The 17,200-nt window shown below is 52.6% G+C and overlaps 1 protein-coding gene across 1 annotated transcript; it reads left to right on the forward strand.

The window, feature by feature from the left end:
- The first annotated feature begins 7,609 nt into the window (after positions 1–7,609).
- On the forward strand, positions 7,610–15,597 carry LOC309642843 (homeobox protein MSX-3-like). Its single transcript, XM_082424862.1, has 2 exons — positions 7,610–8,646; positions 9,279–15,597. The coding sequence occupies exons 1-2, from the start codon at positions 8,433–8,435 to the stop codon at positions 9,677–9,679; spliced, it is 615 nt and encodes a 204-aa protein (XP_082280988.1). The 5' UTR covers positions 7,610–8,432; the 3' UTR covers positions 9,680–15,597.
- Positions 15,598–17,200: the final 1,603 nt, after the last annotated feature.

Here is a 17,200-nt window from a genome sequence, read left to right on the forward strand (position 1 = left end):
CCCAGACCCGGGACCACCTGTCACCCAGGAGAGCAGGGGAGGGAGGGGAGGGGCCCCAAGCCAGTTCTTCCTGCAGCACCAAAAAAAGCAGTGAGGCCTTGAACCGGCGGGGCTCGCCTTTTGCTTCCCTCCCCTTCCCAGGGGTGGGGGCTGCCTTGGGGGTCCCAGGCTGTCACCATCCCTCGGCCCAGGTGCCACGTGAACTTTTCCGTGGACTTCCCAGAGTCCTCGCAGTAGGCGGGCAGGTGACACGGAGACGAGATGGGCCCCAGGGTGCCCGTCCCTCCATGCTTCCCGAGTAGAGCCCTGACCCCAGCCACACCCCAGCCCCAAAACCTGCCCTCCCCTCCCAGCGCCCACTTTCCCCTCATTCCCTGCACTCGAGCCACACAGGACCTCCAGCTGCTCAGGGGCCTTTGCCTTTCCACCAGCCCCTCCTCGGTCAGAGGGTCCTGACAAAGGGTTCTCCCCCGAGACTCTGGGTGGGCCGTTTAACTCCCAGGAGAAGCAGATGCAGACCCACTGCAGTTTCACTGCTCTGAACCCTGGGGCCCCTCCCCCATGAGTCCCATGGCCTCTCAGGCCCCATGGGTCCTGGGGCCCCTCCTCTGAGCGCTGTGGCCCTGGCCTCTGCCCCCAATGTCTCTCTCTGTTCCAGCTTCCCCTTCCCTCCTCCCAAGTCAAGGCCTGTACGAGGCTGCCCACGACACTTGACCCCCCAGGATGGACCCTCAGCCTGGGCGCAGGTGGGAGGGAGCACGTGCCTGGCTGGCCTCTGAGCGGTGCAGGTGAGAGCCAGATGCGGTCCCACCCAAGGAACTCAGCGCACGCACCCCAGGGTGGAGTTTCCCATGACCTCCAGTGACTCTGCAAAGCAGAGATGTTTGTAATAAATCCTTGTGCCCAAAACATGACACACCAAGCAAAACAAACATAAAATTACATCAAGGTCCGTTATAGCCAAATTGCTCAAAACCAATGATAAAGGCAAAATCTTCTCTCAGAGAGAGAAGACATCTTGTGCGCACAGGAGCAAAGATGAGGACGATAGCAGAGCTCTCGCTGGGAACAGTGCACATGAGAAGACAGCGGAGCAATGTCTTCAAATACTAAAACCTGCCAACTTACAGTTGCACTACAAGAAAGATTAAAAAAAGCCCTTACGGGGCTTCCCTGGTGGCGCAGTGGTTGAGAATCTGCCTGCCAATGCAGGGGACACGGGTTCGAGCCCGGGTCTGGGAAGATACCACATGCCGTGGAGCAACTAGGCCCGTGAGCCACAATTACTGAGCCTGCGCGTCTGGAGCCTGTGCTCCACATCAAGAGAGGCCGCGATAGTGAGAGGCCCGCGCACCGTGATGAAGAGTGGCCGCCACTTGCCGCAACTAGAGAAAGCCCTCACACAGAAACGAAGACCCAACACAGCCATAAATAAATAAATAAATTTTTTTTTTTAAAAAAAAGCCCTTACACAGTAGGAAAGTGTTACCAAATAGAAATATGAATGTACCAAAAAAACGAAGAGCACCAATAACGGTAACTACATGGAGAAATAGAAAAGGCTTTTTCTTATTATTTAAATCTCCTTAAAAGGTAACTGACCGTTTAAACAGAATGTAGTGTGACATTTATAACACGTAGTAGTAAAAGGTATGACAACCATAGCACAAGAGTCAGAAGGGATAAATGGAGATACTAAACACTACTGTAAAGTTCTTATACTGTACACAAAGCAGGATGCTATCACTAGAGGTACGTTGCAGTAAACTGAAGATGTATACTGTCAACCCTAAAGTAGCAAAAAATAATAATAATAATAATAATAATAAAAGTTATAGCTAATAAGCCAACAAAGGAGATATGCTGGAATACTTTCTAAAATATTCAATTGATCCAAAAAAAAACAGAACAAAGAACAGATGGGGAGTTATAAAATAATTAGTAAGATGATAGATTTAAACCTAACCTATCAGGACTTCCCTGGTGGTGCAGTGATTAAGAATACGCCTGACAATGCAGGGGACATGGGTTCGATCCCTGGTCTGGGAAGATCCCACATGCCGTGGAACAACTAAGCCCGCACGCCACAGCTACTGAGCCTGCGCTCTAGAGCCTGCGAGCCACAACTACTGAGCCCACATGCTGCAGCTACTGAAGCCCATGCACCTAGAGCCCATGCTCTGCAACAGGAGAAGCTACCGCAATAAGAAGCACACACACCACAACAAAGAGTATCCTGTGCTCGCCACAACTAGAGAAAAGCCCGCATGCAGCAATGAAGACCCAAAACAGTCCCCCCCAAAAATGTAATTAAGCTATTAAAAAAATTAAAAATAAACCTAACCTATCAATAAGTACACCAAATGTAATTGGTCTAAATACCAAATTAAGAGTCAGAGGCTGTCAATGTGGATAAAAGAGCCAGACTCACATGCACAGAGCCTACACAAAGCACTCTTTAAAGATAAATACACAACTATGTTGAAAGTAAAAGCATGGAAAAGTGAAAACCATGCTAACACTAGTCAAAAAAAACCTGGAGTCTCTACACTAACATTAGACAAAGTTGACTTTAGAGCCAAGAAATTACAGAAATGAAGATCATTTCAAATTGATAAAAGCATCAACTTGTGAAAAGCATGTAACAATCTTAAACATTTGTGGACCTAATAAGACAGCTTCAAAATAGGTGAAGTAAAAACTGGTAGAATCACAAAGAGAAATAGACAGACTCACAATTACCATTTAAGTTTTCGATACTCCTTTCTCTATAATTGACTGAACAAGTAGGCAGAAAATGAGCCTATAACCCTACAGTACCAAACAATAAATACAGTAGGTAGGTGCTTATCAACCAATTGATATTGATATTTATTGACCACCCCACCCAGCAACAGAAGAATTCATATTCTTTTCAGGGACAACAGAAAACATTGACCAAGACAGACCATATTTGGGGCTGTAACACAAGTCTCAATAAATGTAAAAGGACACATGTCAAAGTGTGTTCTACCAAATGAATGTAAAATGAAAACCAATACAGAAACATCCCTAAAAAATCCTGAAATACTTGGAAACTCAGTAACACACTGAGTGACCCTGGGTCAAAGAAGAAATCAAAAGGGAATTATTATCTTGAACTAAGATTGAAAACATATCAAAATTGTAGGATGCACCAAAGCAGTACTTAGGGGAAAATTCATAGCACTGAGGGCTATATTAGAAAAGAAGAAAGGTTTAAAACATCAATGACAGCTTCCACATTAAGAAACCTGAAAAAGTAGAGCAAAGACAACCCAAACTAAGTAGAAGAAAGGAAACAATAAAGATCACAGTAGAAATCAATGAAATAGAAACCAGGAAACAGTAAAGGCAATGAATCTGAGAGCTGGTTGCTAGGTATCAGTGGCATTGGTAAGCCTCAGGCTGCCCAAAGAGCTGGCACCAGGGGACACTTGTGGGCTTCTTAGTTCACTTCCGAGGCATGGTCCTACCCTGTCCAGCCTGCTCTAGAGCACTGGCCAGAAGCCCTGGGTCTAATTACTGTCCCGTCTGGGGTCTTGGAGCCGAGGGGCGTCAAGCTTGGAGTGGCTGCTTGGTTCCTCCTATTTCTAAAACCATCCTACACTCATTCCCGTCTTCTCCTGCATGGTGTTGCTTCCCGCCCCCCCATCCGCCGCCTGTTTTTCAAGCATCTCCAAAGAAAAGTTGTTAACCCTCAAAATAAAGTAAATATTTACAACTCAATAATTCCAAAATAGCATCCTCTCTGCGGCGCTTCATGGCTTCTTCTAGCCGTCCTACACTCGGGCCCGCACCTGGGGCTGCACGGTGAGCCCTTCCTTAGGGCCCCACTGTTTCTGCACACGGTGACTTCACTGGCCCACTTCTGTCCTGTGCCCACCGAGGCCCCCAGCTCTGCCTGGTCTCTGCAGTCAGACGCCCAACAGCCAGTTCCCCCAGGAGAGAGCGACACCCCCACCGCACACAGGCAGTCTGACTCTCAGCTCTGCCAGCAGAAGCGACTTGAGCACATCCCACCTGGGGGCTTGGAGATGGGCTGGGCAGGCAGAGCGAGGGAGGCAGCAAGGAGGCTCCAGGATGCACGGGGGGGCCTAGGCTCTGGGAGACCTGGCACCAGAGCAAAGGTCCCAGGTGCCATGGAGCCCTGGCTCCCTGCTGCCTCTGACCCATGGAGAGCGCTAGGCCCACCACCCCAGGCAGAGCACGGACTTGAGAGTCACTCAGGGCTGGGCCCACCCTGTCTGACCCCCACTGCCAAGTCGTCTGTCTCTCTGAGCCTGTTTCCTCTCCCACAAAAGCAGGGGTGATAAGAGGTGCCTCAGAGGGGAGACCAGCTCCCTATTGTTGCCGTAACAACTGACTGCAAACAGCCCAGATTTACTGCTGCACAGTTCTGGGGCCAGAAGCCCAAGTGGGTCTCCCTGGGCTAAATCAAGTGTCAGCGGCCTGGGCTGGTCATGCTGGAGGCTCTGGGGGACCCCAGGCCTTGGAGGCCGCCCACCAAAGCCAGCTACGGCTAGCTCGTTCCTTCCCACGCTGCCATGTCTCTGGGCCCTCGAGGACCCTCATGATTAGACTGGGTCTACCTGGGTGCGCCAGGATGGTCCATCCCAAGGGCAGCTGATGAACAATCTCAATCCCGCCTTTGCCACGTACACTGACATATTGCCAGGTCCCAGGGACTAGGCTGCAGACCTCCTGGGGGGGTGGGTCATTCTGTACCGGACAAAACTATAGGCACCTATTGCTCTGGACAGAGGGGTCACTCAATAAAGATGCGCTTCTCCTCTGATTTCCCCCATCAGGAGGTTTGGCAAAGTTTCAAAGCCCTGGATGTAAAGAGTAAATGTGAAAGTAAATTGGCAGAGAAGATAGAGGTGAACAGGAGAAAAGAAGTGATGTGGGGAGGGACTTCCCTGGCGGTCCAGTGGTTAAGACTCCACGCTTCCACTGCAGGGGGCGCGGATGCAATCCCTTGTCAGGGAAATAAGATCCCACATGCTGCAAGGTGAGGCCAAAAAAAAAGACGTGGGGAGACACTATGAAGTGATGGGGTCGCAGGATGAGTCCCAGGGCCTTCTCTCCTCAGCTCCCACTTTCATCTGAGCCTTTCCCATCTCATGGGCCTCATCTGACTGGGAACAGGTCCTCTCCTGAGTGACGCCAAAGCATCCACCTGGGGAGGTAGACCTCACGTCCCACCTGGAGGACCTCACGTACCACCTGCCTCTCCTTTAGCACACCCACTAGCTGCTGGAGCTCATGTCACCTAGTCCCCCTCTGGCCAGAGTCATGGGTAAAGTACCACTTGTGTTTGGAGCAATTTTCCAATAAGTTGAGAAGGAAAAATTCAAAGGCTCCAACACAGATGCCTTTGAGGAGGGGAGTGGCCCCGGCCTTTCAGGATGAATAGGAGGCTCTCTGGGGCCTCAGCAATGACAGCAATGACACAGAGGATGAGGCACAAATCGATGGTTTCTAACATGGTTTCCCCTGGAGATTACACTGTCTGGGAAGTGCGGCCCTTTGGGAGGGGCCCTGAGGAGTGGGTGGTCCCGCCCTGGAGCAAGACCCAGGAGATGGGCCAGTCATGGTCCCTCGTGTGCAAACTGCGCTACCACTGTGGAGACCGCATCCAGCACGGGATGGCCACCATCCGCATACGAAAGGGGACAATCGCTTTCTTCAGTGACGTGGTATCGCCGTCAATCCTGCGGCACCGTCGGCGTGAGCGCTACAGTGACCTCACCTCCGCAGCATCGAACCCTCCCCTCCACCAGGTTTTAAGAGGAGGGAGAGCATTGCTGTTTGAGTCCTGCCCAGCACCAAACTTGCCCGGATAAATCCTACAACACAAAATCCGTTCTCAAGAATCATCTCGCTACACTGACTCCACTGAGGAGGCCCCTCAGGGCTTCCAATCCCCCCGTGTCTGTCCTCGTCACTCATTTCTGGAAGCTAAGGATGTGTTCATTCCGCATGAATTCAGCACCAAAAGGAGGCACAGGAACACAGGAAATAAAAGTGTCTGGGCCTTTGCTTGACCTCCTGTCCCCTCACGGCTCAGAGCAAACCGCAGGAACAATGCCACTCGAACTGGGGACAGTGTCTGCCCCAGGGTGGATTGAGTGGGGCAGTCTTTGGGGCTTTGCCGTCATTTCAGGGGCTCACCTGGGACGGGGGGGCGGGCTCCTGTCCACACAGCATGCCTGGCTGGCCTGCTCCTGGGCCGCTGGGAAGCCGGGTCCCTGCCGGCGTCTTCATCCCTCCTGGTGGCCAGAGACGGTGCCCAGGCTCCCCTGCACACGGGGTCCAGGTTTCTGCGCCCAAAGCCCCCACGTTGACAGAAGTGGGATCCCTTCCTTCTCACCGCCACCATCCCCTGCCCCACCTCCCATCCCAGGGCCCAGCGGGGCTGGAGATGACACTGTGCTGGAGGCCTGTTTGTGCTCAGTGTTGGGGTCTGGGTTTTGATATCCAAGCCCAGGGGCTCTCCCCCAGCCCCACATCCTCCCTCCCTCCTTCCTCTACCCCCCTGCTGGAGCCAGTGCCAGTCAGGGGCCTGGTCAGCACTGGCCCAGCCTTGCTGGGAACTAGAGACACCAGTCCAACACCCTCAGGGAGCCGGTCCTGAAGGTCGGCCCCTGTGCCTGGCCCCATGGCCCCATCCCACCCCCAGGCTAACCAGGCCGCAGCCAGGCCCCCACTTCATCCACCCAGAGGCCACCTCCGGAGTGTCCTGAGTGGACATGCGGCAGGCGGAGGCAGCTGGCTGTCATCCTCATTAAAATTCTTTTTCAAACGCTCCCGTAAGTGGCCTGCTAAAGATAAACTATCAGGAGAGAGGCCTTCAAAGAAAGTGCTCTAATGATGCAACTATCTTCAATCAACTCAGAACATCTTTATTACATTAGAAAGGGGCAATCCATCTTGGAATGCAGAAAGAACTGATCTAGCCACAGACGCAGGCCTGGCCTGGAGGGGTCTGAGGGCCCCTTTCAGTCATGCTTCTAAATTTGCATGGAGAGAAACTTTCTAACTGAATTTCTCTAGCTGAACTGGATAAAGTGTCACCCAAAGCTAGATTTCATTAAACAACTTTGGTTTTTCAAAAATAAACATGTACGGATTTAGGTTGCTGTTTCCGTGTTCTGGGATATTAATCGGACATAAAGGCGTTACCTGCAAACCAATCTCATGATTTATTCTAAAACGCAGTCGGGGTTTCTTCCGTTCTGGGAGAGGCTGCAGAGCGATGCCTCGTCTGCAGCACCCCAGAAGGTTTTTAAACCAAAGATTGGTTCAGTTTTGGAAAAATAATCCGAGTAAGTGCAAATCTCTGTCGGGCCTTGGCTCCACCTTCTACGAGCCGGGTCAGGGATCCCTCTCCGCCAGAGCCGCGGGGGCCCCGGGGACAGCCCGGCCCCGTCTGGCCGCGTCGATCGGAAGCCCGCGCCGCGGGGCTTTTCCCAGGTCCCAGGTCCCGCGACTCCGGACGATTCGGCCGAGCAAGTGCGGAGCGGGAGAGGCTGACGGTAAATCCGACACCCAGCGACTGACCTCGCGCCCCGGCGGCCCGAGGCGGGTGAGAGGTCGGCCCCTCCGCCTTCTCCGCGGCTCCGGGCCCTGCCCGGGGACCTTCGACGTGCCCCGCCGGCCGCTCATGGGGCCAGGCCGTGGGACGCCAGGGAGAGCGCTCGGCAGCTATGGGTGACTGAAAAGCCATTAGGGTCAGGGCACCTGAGGCCCGACCACAAGGCGACAGAAGCAGGGTCCTCAGTCCGGGCGCAGCGTCAGTCATAAGCAGCCCCCAGGTTCGGAGGGAACGCCTGGGCCACAGCAGGCACGCGCCGAGGGTTCAGGCTCCGGGCTGGGCGCAGCGGGAAGAGCAGCCGGCGAGCGACAGAGCGACGACACTACGGGAGGCGCCGGCGCCGCCTCTCTCATGGCGCCGAGCTCTCCGCGTCTCAGGGTCCGCGCGCGGTGCCGACCTGTGCCCGGACCGCGGCTCAACCAGGTCGCGCCCACTGTGGGCTCCTGCGCGTGGGGAGGCTGGGGACAGCTCCTCGTGCTGCCCGGGTGTACCAGCCACCTCCCAGCCGGGCCGCAGCGCTGCGGGAGAGGACAGCCGGGCTCTGGGAAACCGACAGGCGTGCGCCAGGCAGGCCGGGGCTGGGGCGCATGAGTCCCAGTCGGCCGTCCCGCCCTCCCGGGTCAGCGAAACCAATGGACGCCTGGGCCCACGCGGCAGCGACAGCGGCGATTGGAGAGCTGGGCATGAAAGGGGCGCCGCCTTTTTAATAGGGCTCTGAGGGCGGGTCGCCGTGGAGCCCCCGGCAGCGTCGCGGCGCGCTGCCCGCACGTCGCGCCTGCTGGGCCCCGCCAGCCCCGCGCCCGCAGGCCAGCGCATGGCCCCGGCGTCGCTCGGCATGAACCCTGCTGGGCTCAGGACGTGCAGCGGGGACCGTGCGGGGACCGGCCCGTTGCCCTTCAGCGTCGAGTCGCTGCTGCAGGCAGAGCACTGGCTGGGCGCGGAGCCCGCGGAACCCCGGGAGGAGAGGCCGCGGGGCGCCGCGGAACCCCGGGCCTGGGTCCCGGCGGCCGCCCCCTTGCCCTCCCCACGTAAGTGCCCTGTCGCACGGTCCTGGGCTGCGAGAGGAGCCCGCCCGGCCCGGGGTCGGAGGACTAGGGCGGGAAGGACGCTGTCTCTCCTAACTTTGGAAAGTAACCAGCCACTAACGCGCCGGCCTGGGCGCAGAGAAAGAAACCAGCCCACACGAGCCCACCCGACCCCTCCCGCGCGCGCGAACCCCACGGCGGCTCCCCGGTCCCACGCCAAACAGGCTTCTGCTCTACCCTGGGGCGGAGCCCGCAACCCAAGACCCGGGGCTTCTTGCCTCGGAGTCTCTCTGGCCGAGCACTCCCCGCGATCGTTGACTTCTGCTTGGCCTCTGCGCTCACCGCTCAGTTCTTGCGGCGGCTTCCCGCCCAAGTTTTTCGCTTCTCCAAGTGGGCAGAGTTCCCCTCCTCCCGAGGGACGCAGGGCCACCGATCTGGGGAGCAGAGCCCGAGTCCACAACGGCCCCCCTCTCCGCGCGCCGTCTCCCCGGTGCCTCGCTTCTATTACCCCGGAGGTTTGGGGGGATCTTGTCTCCACTGAGGCCCGCGGTCACGAAGCCGGGACACGCATCCGGAACCGTCCTTGGCGCGCACTGCTGGCATTTGAGCGCCCGCTTTGTGCTCTTTACCCCCAGGCGCCCCCAGCCCTCCACCCTGCGCCCTCAGGAAACACAAGAACAACCGCAAGCCGCGGACTCCCTTCACCACCGCGCAGCTGCTGGCGCTGGAGGGCAAGTTCCGCCAGAAGCAGTACCTGCCCATCGCGGAGCGCGCCGAGTTCTCCAGCAGCCTGAGCCTCTCCGAGACGCAGGTCAAGATCTGGTTTCAGAACCGCCGGGCCAAGGCCAAGCGACTGCAGGAGGCCGAGCTGGAGAAGCTGAAGCTGGCGGCCAAGCCGCTGCTGCCCTCGTTCGCCCTGCCCTTCCCGCTGGGCGCCCACCTTCACGGCTCCCCGGCCGTGTACGGCGGCGCAGCGCAGGTGCCGGGACTCCTTGCCGCGCCCGTGGCCGCCTACGGCATGTATTACCTGTCCTAGGGCTGCGAGGCCGTGTGCCCTGGGGGTCCGCTGGGGAGGAAGGGCCCGCGCGCGGCGGGGGGGGGGGTGTTGTGTTCCGCCACCGGGGCCACCCCGTCCCAGGACCGGAGACGGGTCCCCGCGAGCGAGCGGCGCCCCGGCCGGGTCCTTGTTCCTGGTGCGCAGCGGGCGTCTCGGGGTTCTCTTCTTGTCTCGTTTTTCAGGTTTTTGTTTTTGTTGTTGTTAATACTGTGTGAAAATGGATGCCGCAAGACTCTCTGTGGGTATCTTACGGATATTTAAAAACTGTTTTTAAAAAGTTATGTTAGTGCAAACTTGCCTGAAAGACAGTGAACATAGTTTTATAGTGTCCTCGAAATGGACAAAATAGGGCTTTCCAATGTGTACAAAGCAGACAATAAAGTATTCTGAGGTTTACTCTGTGGACCTGTCTCGGTAACCGCGGCGGCTCCGAAGAACTTAGTAGATTGTTTCTGGCTGCGGCGGCAGGAAACTGATTCGGAACAAAGAAACGACAGGAACAGTTTGGTGCCGGAATTGCTAAAGAGAAACTTACCAACTACTTTCACTAACTAGGTTTCTCAGCGTTGTGAGCTAGTGGAAACTTTCACGCTTATTGTAGGGAATTTTTCCCGCGTTCATTTATTTATTTATTTATTTTACTAGAGAACGTCCGAGGCGAAGTGCTGTCTCTGTGGCATCATGTGCGCGAGGGTGCGTGTGGTGAGTGTGCGCGGGGCGTCCACGCGTGGGCCCCGCGGGCTCGGAACCGCGGACTCGGTGGAGCGCGGACCGCACCGCGGGCCTGGCGCGGTCGCTTGGCTTCCGCGGGGACGGAGCTGGAGCGAGACAGCGGTCGGCGTTGTCCGGCGGCGGAGAGAGAAGGAATCGCCGCGCACCCGCAGCGGGACCAGCGGCGCCAGCGGCCAGCTACGTCCTACCGACTCGCCGGGATTGTCGGCGGCCGGGGACCTGCCGCTCAGCCTTCTGCTGCCTTTGACAACGTGCTGACATAACTTAGGAATCGGGCACCCAGGCGCCAAGCAAGAGGACGGTCCGACCCTCTCCCCTCTCCGAGGGTCTGCCCTGCCGCCCCCAATCCTCCGACTCAGGGCTGGGGCCGTGGCAGGCGATCTTGGGGTTAGCTCACCTCCCCTCCCTCACCCGCAGGGCTGGAGGGGTCACCTGGGCGGCAGACCGCCTCGGCCGCGTGGGCGTAGGGACACGCAGTGACCACGCGAGAGGCCAATTCCAGGCCCTTCTCTCCCTGTAATCACTGCAGGGCTGGGGTCCTGCCGCCTGCGAAGGGGAAGCGCTGACTTTTACTGGGCAGGCAGCGGAGGTGCCGCTCCACGGGAAGCAAGGATATTACTGCATTAATTTGCATGTCGTAACCATCATTCTCCCTCGGTTTCCTGGAAAAATGCAAACTCAGGATGAATTTGAAAGAGAAACTAACGCAGTTCTTGAAGTGCAGCTGCTAAGAATGAAGGCCTGGTGATGGGAAGGGGGAGGAGGCCAGACGCGTCCAGTCCCTCCTGGGGTGTGGGCCAGCGAGTCCTGAACCTGTGCTGCTTAAGCTCAGAACCCAGCTCCAGTCACGATTTTCAAGGAGCCAGACCCGCCTGTGGTCTGGAAAGTGCCAGAGAAGGCAGGTGGGGGCCACTGCACCAAGGGAGCTGGACGAGGGGCCCAGGGGCCCTGAGAGCGACCACCCGCCTTCTGTGTGTGCCCAGGCACCTGCAGGAGCACATCTGCAGCTTTTTAAGGCCCGTCAATACTTTGATCCTCTTCTCCACACCCCAGAGCGCTGGGCAGCCCAGGGCTGGCAGAGGAATCGGCTGCATCAATTTGCTACGGGTCTGCGTAACCAGTTCTGACCAAGACACCTCCCCAGGGGGCCTCTCCTCTCAGGACCCCACGGAGCTGCTCGACCATCCTTTGTCTGACTCAGGGCTTGGCCCCCAGACCACTGGAGGGTGAGGGAGTCTCTGTGGAGGCCCAGAGCCCACCAGCTGGGTGCCCTTGCTGGGAAAGGCTGAAGCAAACTTCTCAAGACCAGGACTTTTCCGTTGTCCTAGACCAGGCTCCCAGCCAGGGCAGGAGCATTGTGGACCTCTACTGCCTGGCCACCTTCTCATAGACAACTCGGGCCCCTGAACGCCCTGGGCCAGGTCCTGGGGCCGGGGGACACTGCCGGCCATCTCCTCGGCCACTGTGTCTCCAAGGCCTTGAGGCTGCCCGAGCTGGCCAGAGCCAGCACGGGAGGATTCACCCATCCGGACCCTGCATGGAGGGGTCCGAACTCCAGAGTCCTGCTCCCCCCAACCCCGCTGGTTCCCAGCCACCTGCCTCATGCCCGGCTGCTGGATTTGGGGACAGCAGCCCTGCCCTTGGGAGACCACCTGGACAGGGGGACAGGAGAGCAGTTCAGGGCAGACCACGCCTCTCTGGAGGTGCAGGGGCCACCTGATCTGGGGACAAGGAGTGGGCCAAGTTATGCAAAGGTGTGGACTGTGGTGACCCCGGTAGTGCCAGAGTGGGGAAGGTGGGACCATGGAGGACCCTAGACAGTGACCCACCCAGCAAGCCTGGGTCTCAGGAAGACTGCCCTGAGGCTCCCACGTCAGGGTCACCTCTGGTTCCTGGGTGGGGATCAGGCTGGACCCCAGGGTCCCTTCTGGCACCCAGTCAGCTCTAGGGCCCCTGCTGGCCCCTGAACCAACCTTGCCTACTCTGTGTCTGGGGATGCTGCTCTTGGCCCACCCCAGGCATGGACCCCAGGCCGCAGGTCTTGCGCCTGTGGACCGCTCAGAGGGTTGGGCCAGATCAGTCCTGCTTCAGTACTTCTGGGGGAGGGACTCCCGCAATCTGACCATAGTTCTTGAACGATCATAAAGAAGCAGTTGCCGGGAGGGTAGAGGCCCTCTCATGGGACTCCTAAAAGTAAACACTGGGTGCTTCTTAAGCTGGGTTGTGGGGCTGTGGTATCTACTGTCCTTGCCAGGACATGTGATTTTATTTTTTTATTTTATTTTTTATTTTTATAAATGTATTTATTTATTTATTATTTATTTTTGGCTGCATTGGGTCCTCGTTGCTGTGCGCGGCTTTCTCTAGTTGCGGCGAGCAGGGGCTACTCTTCGTTGCAGTGCGCGGGCTTCTTATTATGGTGGCCTCTCTTGTTGCGGAGCATGGGCTCTAGGCGCGCGGGCTTCAGTATTTGTGGCTCGCGGGCTCAGTAGTCGTGGCTCGCGGGCTCTAGAGCGCAGGCTCAGTAGTTGTGGCGCACGGGCTTAGTTGCTCCGCGGCATGTGGGATCTACCCGGACCAGGGCTCGAGCCCGTGTCCCCTGCATTGGCAGGTGGATTTTTAACCACTGTGCCACCAGGGAAGCCCAGAGGTGTGATTTTACATTTGCTTTTGTGCGTTTAAAACATTTCATAACAAGAAAACACTACTTAGGCGGTACTTCCTCCCAACAGACTGTAAAGGTAAAATGATTGGCATGTTAAGAAAAATGCCATTTCTGCATCGCCAGAGATGCCATGCTTCATGGACACAGCCAGGGGCAGGCAAAGGGCAGGGTTCTCTGCTGGCCTCGCTGGTCCCAAATCTGTGCACGCCCTCAGAAAGTATTTCTGAATCACTGTACTGCACTGTGTTTCCCTGGTGTGATAATGCATAATGCTATCCAGATGGCCTGAAGGTCTGGTACTTTCATTTGACTTTTAAAAAAGTGTTGCCTCATTAACTAAATATACACAGTGTTTGCTATTTCTGATATTCCATACATTATGCTGTGTTTCCATTGATTAGACCATTAAGAAAAATAACCATATAGCAAATTAACCGACATGGCCATGATGATAAGATGCTAAATTTCAGAGGCAGTAAAATGTGGGCAGGAAATGTCTCAGCATGTTATGAAGCACGTGTTTTTAAAAACCACACCAAACAGCTGCATTGTTCCTTTACGCATCCAACGGGTGTTACCGTTCTTCCAGGTTGACTTTGAAAATCTGTAGAACGAGGAACCATGTACTCACCCCTACCCTCGGCGAGCCCCTGTTTCCACAACTTGGGGCGGTGAATGCTGCACTCAGAGGCCCAGAGGCAGAGCCCCCGGACCCTGCAGGAGGCTGGGGAGGCCTCAGGGGCCAGAGAGGATTGCGTTCCTACCCGTGTAAGCAATTGTTCGGGTTTTCTGTTAAATGGAACTGAAACAAAGCGCAGTGGTACCCGTCTCTTACCTCTTTCTCCTGTCTTACTGGGCTGGCTAGAGCCTGCAGTGTGAGTGTGGCTAGAAGTTTCCAGAAGGAGCATTTTGTCTTATCCTTGCTTTTTAAAGGAAATACTTTTAACATTTCACCATAAGCATGATATGTGCAGGGGGGGTTTCAAAATACCTTTTCCAGGTGACCTACATTTCCTTCTGCAACTAGTTAATAGGACATTTTATCATCAATGAATATTGTACTTTATCAAATGCTTTTTCTGCATATATTGAGATGATCAGTTGATTCCCCCATTCAATCTGTTAATGTGGTAAATTATAGTGCAAAGTTCGATTTCTCCATATTCTTTCCAACACTTGCTATTATGTGACATTTTGATTCCAGCCAGCCTAGTAGGTGTGAAGTCTCAGGCTTTAATTTGTGTTTCCCTGATGGCTAGGGATACTGACTATCTTCTCATGTGCTCATTGGCCATTTATATATCTTCTTCAGAGAAACATCTACTTAAGTCCTTTGCCCATTTTTTAGTTGGGTTGTCTTTTGTGTTGAGTTGTAGGAGTTCTTTATACATTCAGGATATTAAATCCTCATCAGATACAGGATTTGGAAATATTTTCTTCCATTATGTGGGTTGTCTTTCCACTTTCTTGATTGTGTCATTTGAAGCACAAACTATTTTAATTTTGATGATATCCAATTTATCTATTTTTAATTTTGTTGCTCATGCTTTTGGTGTCATACCTAAGAATCCTTTGCCAAATCCAAGATCATGAAGATTCACTCTGTTTTTTTCCTAAGTGTTTTATAGTTTTGTCTCCTACATTTAGGTCTTTGATGCATTTTGAGATAATTCTTGAATATTTTGTGATGTAAGGGTCCAACTAGATTCTTTCTCGTGTGGTTATCCAGTTATCCCACACCATTTGTTGAAAAGACTACTCTTTCCCCATTGGATGGTCTTTTTATGCTGTCAAATATTACTTGACCATAGGGGTATGGGTTTATTTCTGGACCCTCAGTCTATTCCATTGATCTATATATCTATCCTCCTGCCAGCACCACAGTGTCTTGACTACTGTTGCTTTGTAGTAAGTTTTGAAGCCTTCCTATTTTGTTCTTCTTTCAAGAATGTTTTGGCTATTCTGGGTTCCTTGCAATTCCATATTAGAATTAGGTTGTCAGTTTCCACAAAGACGTCCACTGGGATTCCGATAGAGATTGCGTTGAATCTGTAGATTAGGGACTGTTTCAGGAAATATTGACATTTTAACAATGTTAAGTCTTCCAGTCATGAGCGTGAGATGTTTTTCCAATTATTTAGATCCTCTTCAATTTCTTTGAACAATGTTCTATAGCTTTCAGGGTATAAGTTTTGCATTTTTTTTTGTTAAATTTATTCCTAAGCATTTTATTCTTTTTGATGCTATTGCAATTGGAATTGTTTTCTTAAGTCAATTTTTGGATTGTTCATTGCAAGGGTATAGAAAGATAATTGATTTTGTACATTGATCTTTTATCCTGCAACCTTGCTGAGTTCTTTTATCAGTTCTAATCATTTTTCAGTGAGCTCCTTAGGATTTTCTACATACAATATCATGTCATCTGTGAATAGAAATAGTTTTACGTCTTCCTTTACAATCTGGATGCTTTTCCTTTCTTTCTTTCTTTCTTTCTTTCTTTCTTCCTTCCTTCCTTCCTTCCTTCCTTTCTTTTCTTTTCTTTTCTTTTCTTTTCTTTTCTTTTCTTTTCTTTTCTTTTCTTTTCTTTTTCTTTTCTTTTCTTTTCTTTTCTTTTCTTTTTCTTTTTTGCCTAATTACTCTGGCCAGAACCTCCAGTACAATGTTGGATAGAAGTGGCCAGACAGGTATCCTTGCCTTGTTCCTGAAAGCATCCAGTCTTTCACCATTGAGTATGATGTGAGCTGTGGGGTTACCATAGATGCCATTATCAGATTAAAGAAGTTCCCTTCTATCCTTAGTTGGATTTTGTCAAATGACTTTTCTGCATCAATTGAGATGATCGTGTGGTTTTTGTTTTTTATTCTGTTGATATGATGTATTATACTAAATGTTTTTCTGATGTTAAACCAACCTAGCATTCCTGGGATAAATCCCACTTAGTCATGGTGTATAATTCTTTTTTTTTTTTTTAATATTTATTTATTTATTTGGTTGCACCGGGTCTTAGTTGCAGCAGGCAGGCTCCTCTTAGTTGTGGCTCCCAGGCTCCTTAGTTTCGGCACGTGGGCTCCTTAGTTGTGGCATGTGAACTCTTAGTTGCAGCATGTTGGATCTAGTTCCCTAACCAGGGATCGAACCTGGGCCCCCTGCATTGGGAGCATGGAGTCTTAACCACTGCACCACCAGGGAAGTCCCATGGTGTATAATTCTTTTTATATGTTGCTGGATTTGGTTTGCTAAAGTTTGTTGAGGATTTTTGCATCATAGTCACAACAGATATTGGACTATGCCTCCCTTGTGATGTCTTTGGTTCTGGTAACACACTAATACTGGACTATAAAAGGAGTTGGAAAGTATTCCCTCCTCTTCTGTTTTTAGGAAGTTTTTGAAAAATTTGTATTAATTCTTCTTTAACTATTTGGTAGAATTGGTGAAACTATCTGGTCCTAAACCTTTCTTTAGGGGTAGTTTTTTTGTGTGTGTTTTTTTTTAACTAATTTAATCTTTTCAGCTGTTATAGGTCTATTCAGATTGTCTGTTTCTTCTCGAGTCAGTTTTATGATTCTGTGTCTTTCTAGAAATGTGCCCGTTTCATCTAAGTTATCTAATTTGTTGGGATACAATTGTTTCATAATATTCCTTCATAGTCTTTTTTATATCTGTATGGTATGTGGTGATGCCTCCACTTTCATTCTGATCACTGGATGTAGGAATCTTGACAAATTTTTTTTTTTTTTTTTGGCTGCGCCTCAAGGCACGTGGGATCTTAGTTCCCCAACCAGGGGTGACCCATGCTCCCTGCATTGGAACTGTGGAGTCTTAACCACTGGACCGCCAGGGAAGTCCCCTTGACAGTTTTTTAATAGCATAAGAGCACTTTGAATATGTTATCTCACTTCTTTCTGGCGTTTGTTATTTCTGATGAGACGTCAGCTGCTACTTTTATTATGATGTGCCTGGACGCCCTTTGCATTTATCCTACTTGGAATTCATTGAGATTCCTGGATGTATAGGTTATTTGTTTTTCAATAAATTTGGGAAGCTTTCAGCCATTATTTCTTCAAATGTTTTTGCTCTTTTCTCCGTCTTCTCCCCCTGGTACT

Source organism: Balaenoptera physalus (genome assembly GCF_965194825.1).
Source record: "Balaenoptera physalus genome assembly, chromosome: 14".
Classification (NCBI taxonomy): domain Eukaryota; kingdom Metazoa; phylum Chordata; class Mammalia; order Artiodactyla; family Balaenopteridae; genus Balaenoptera; species Balaenoptera physalus.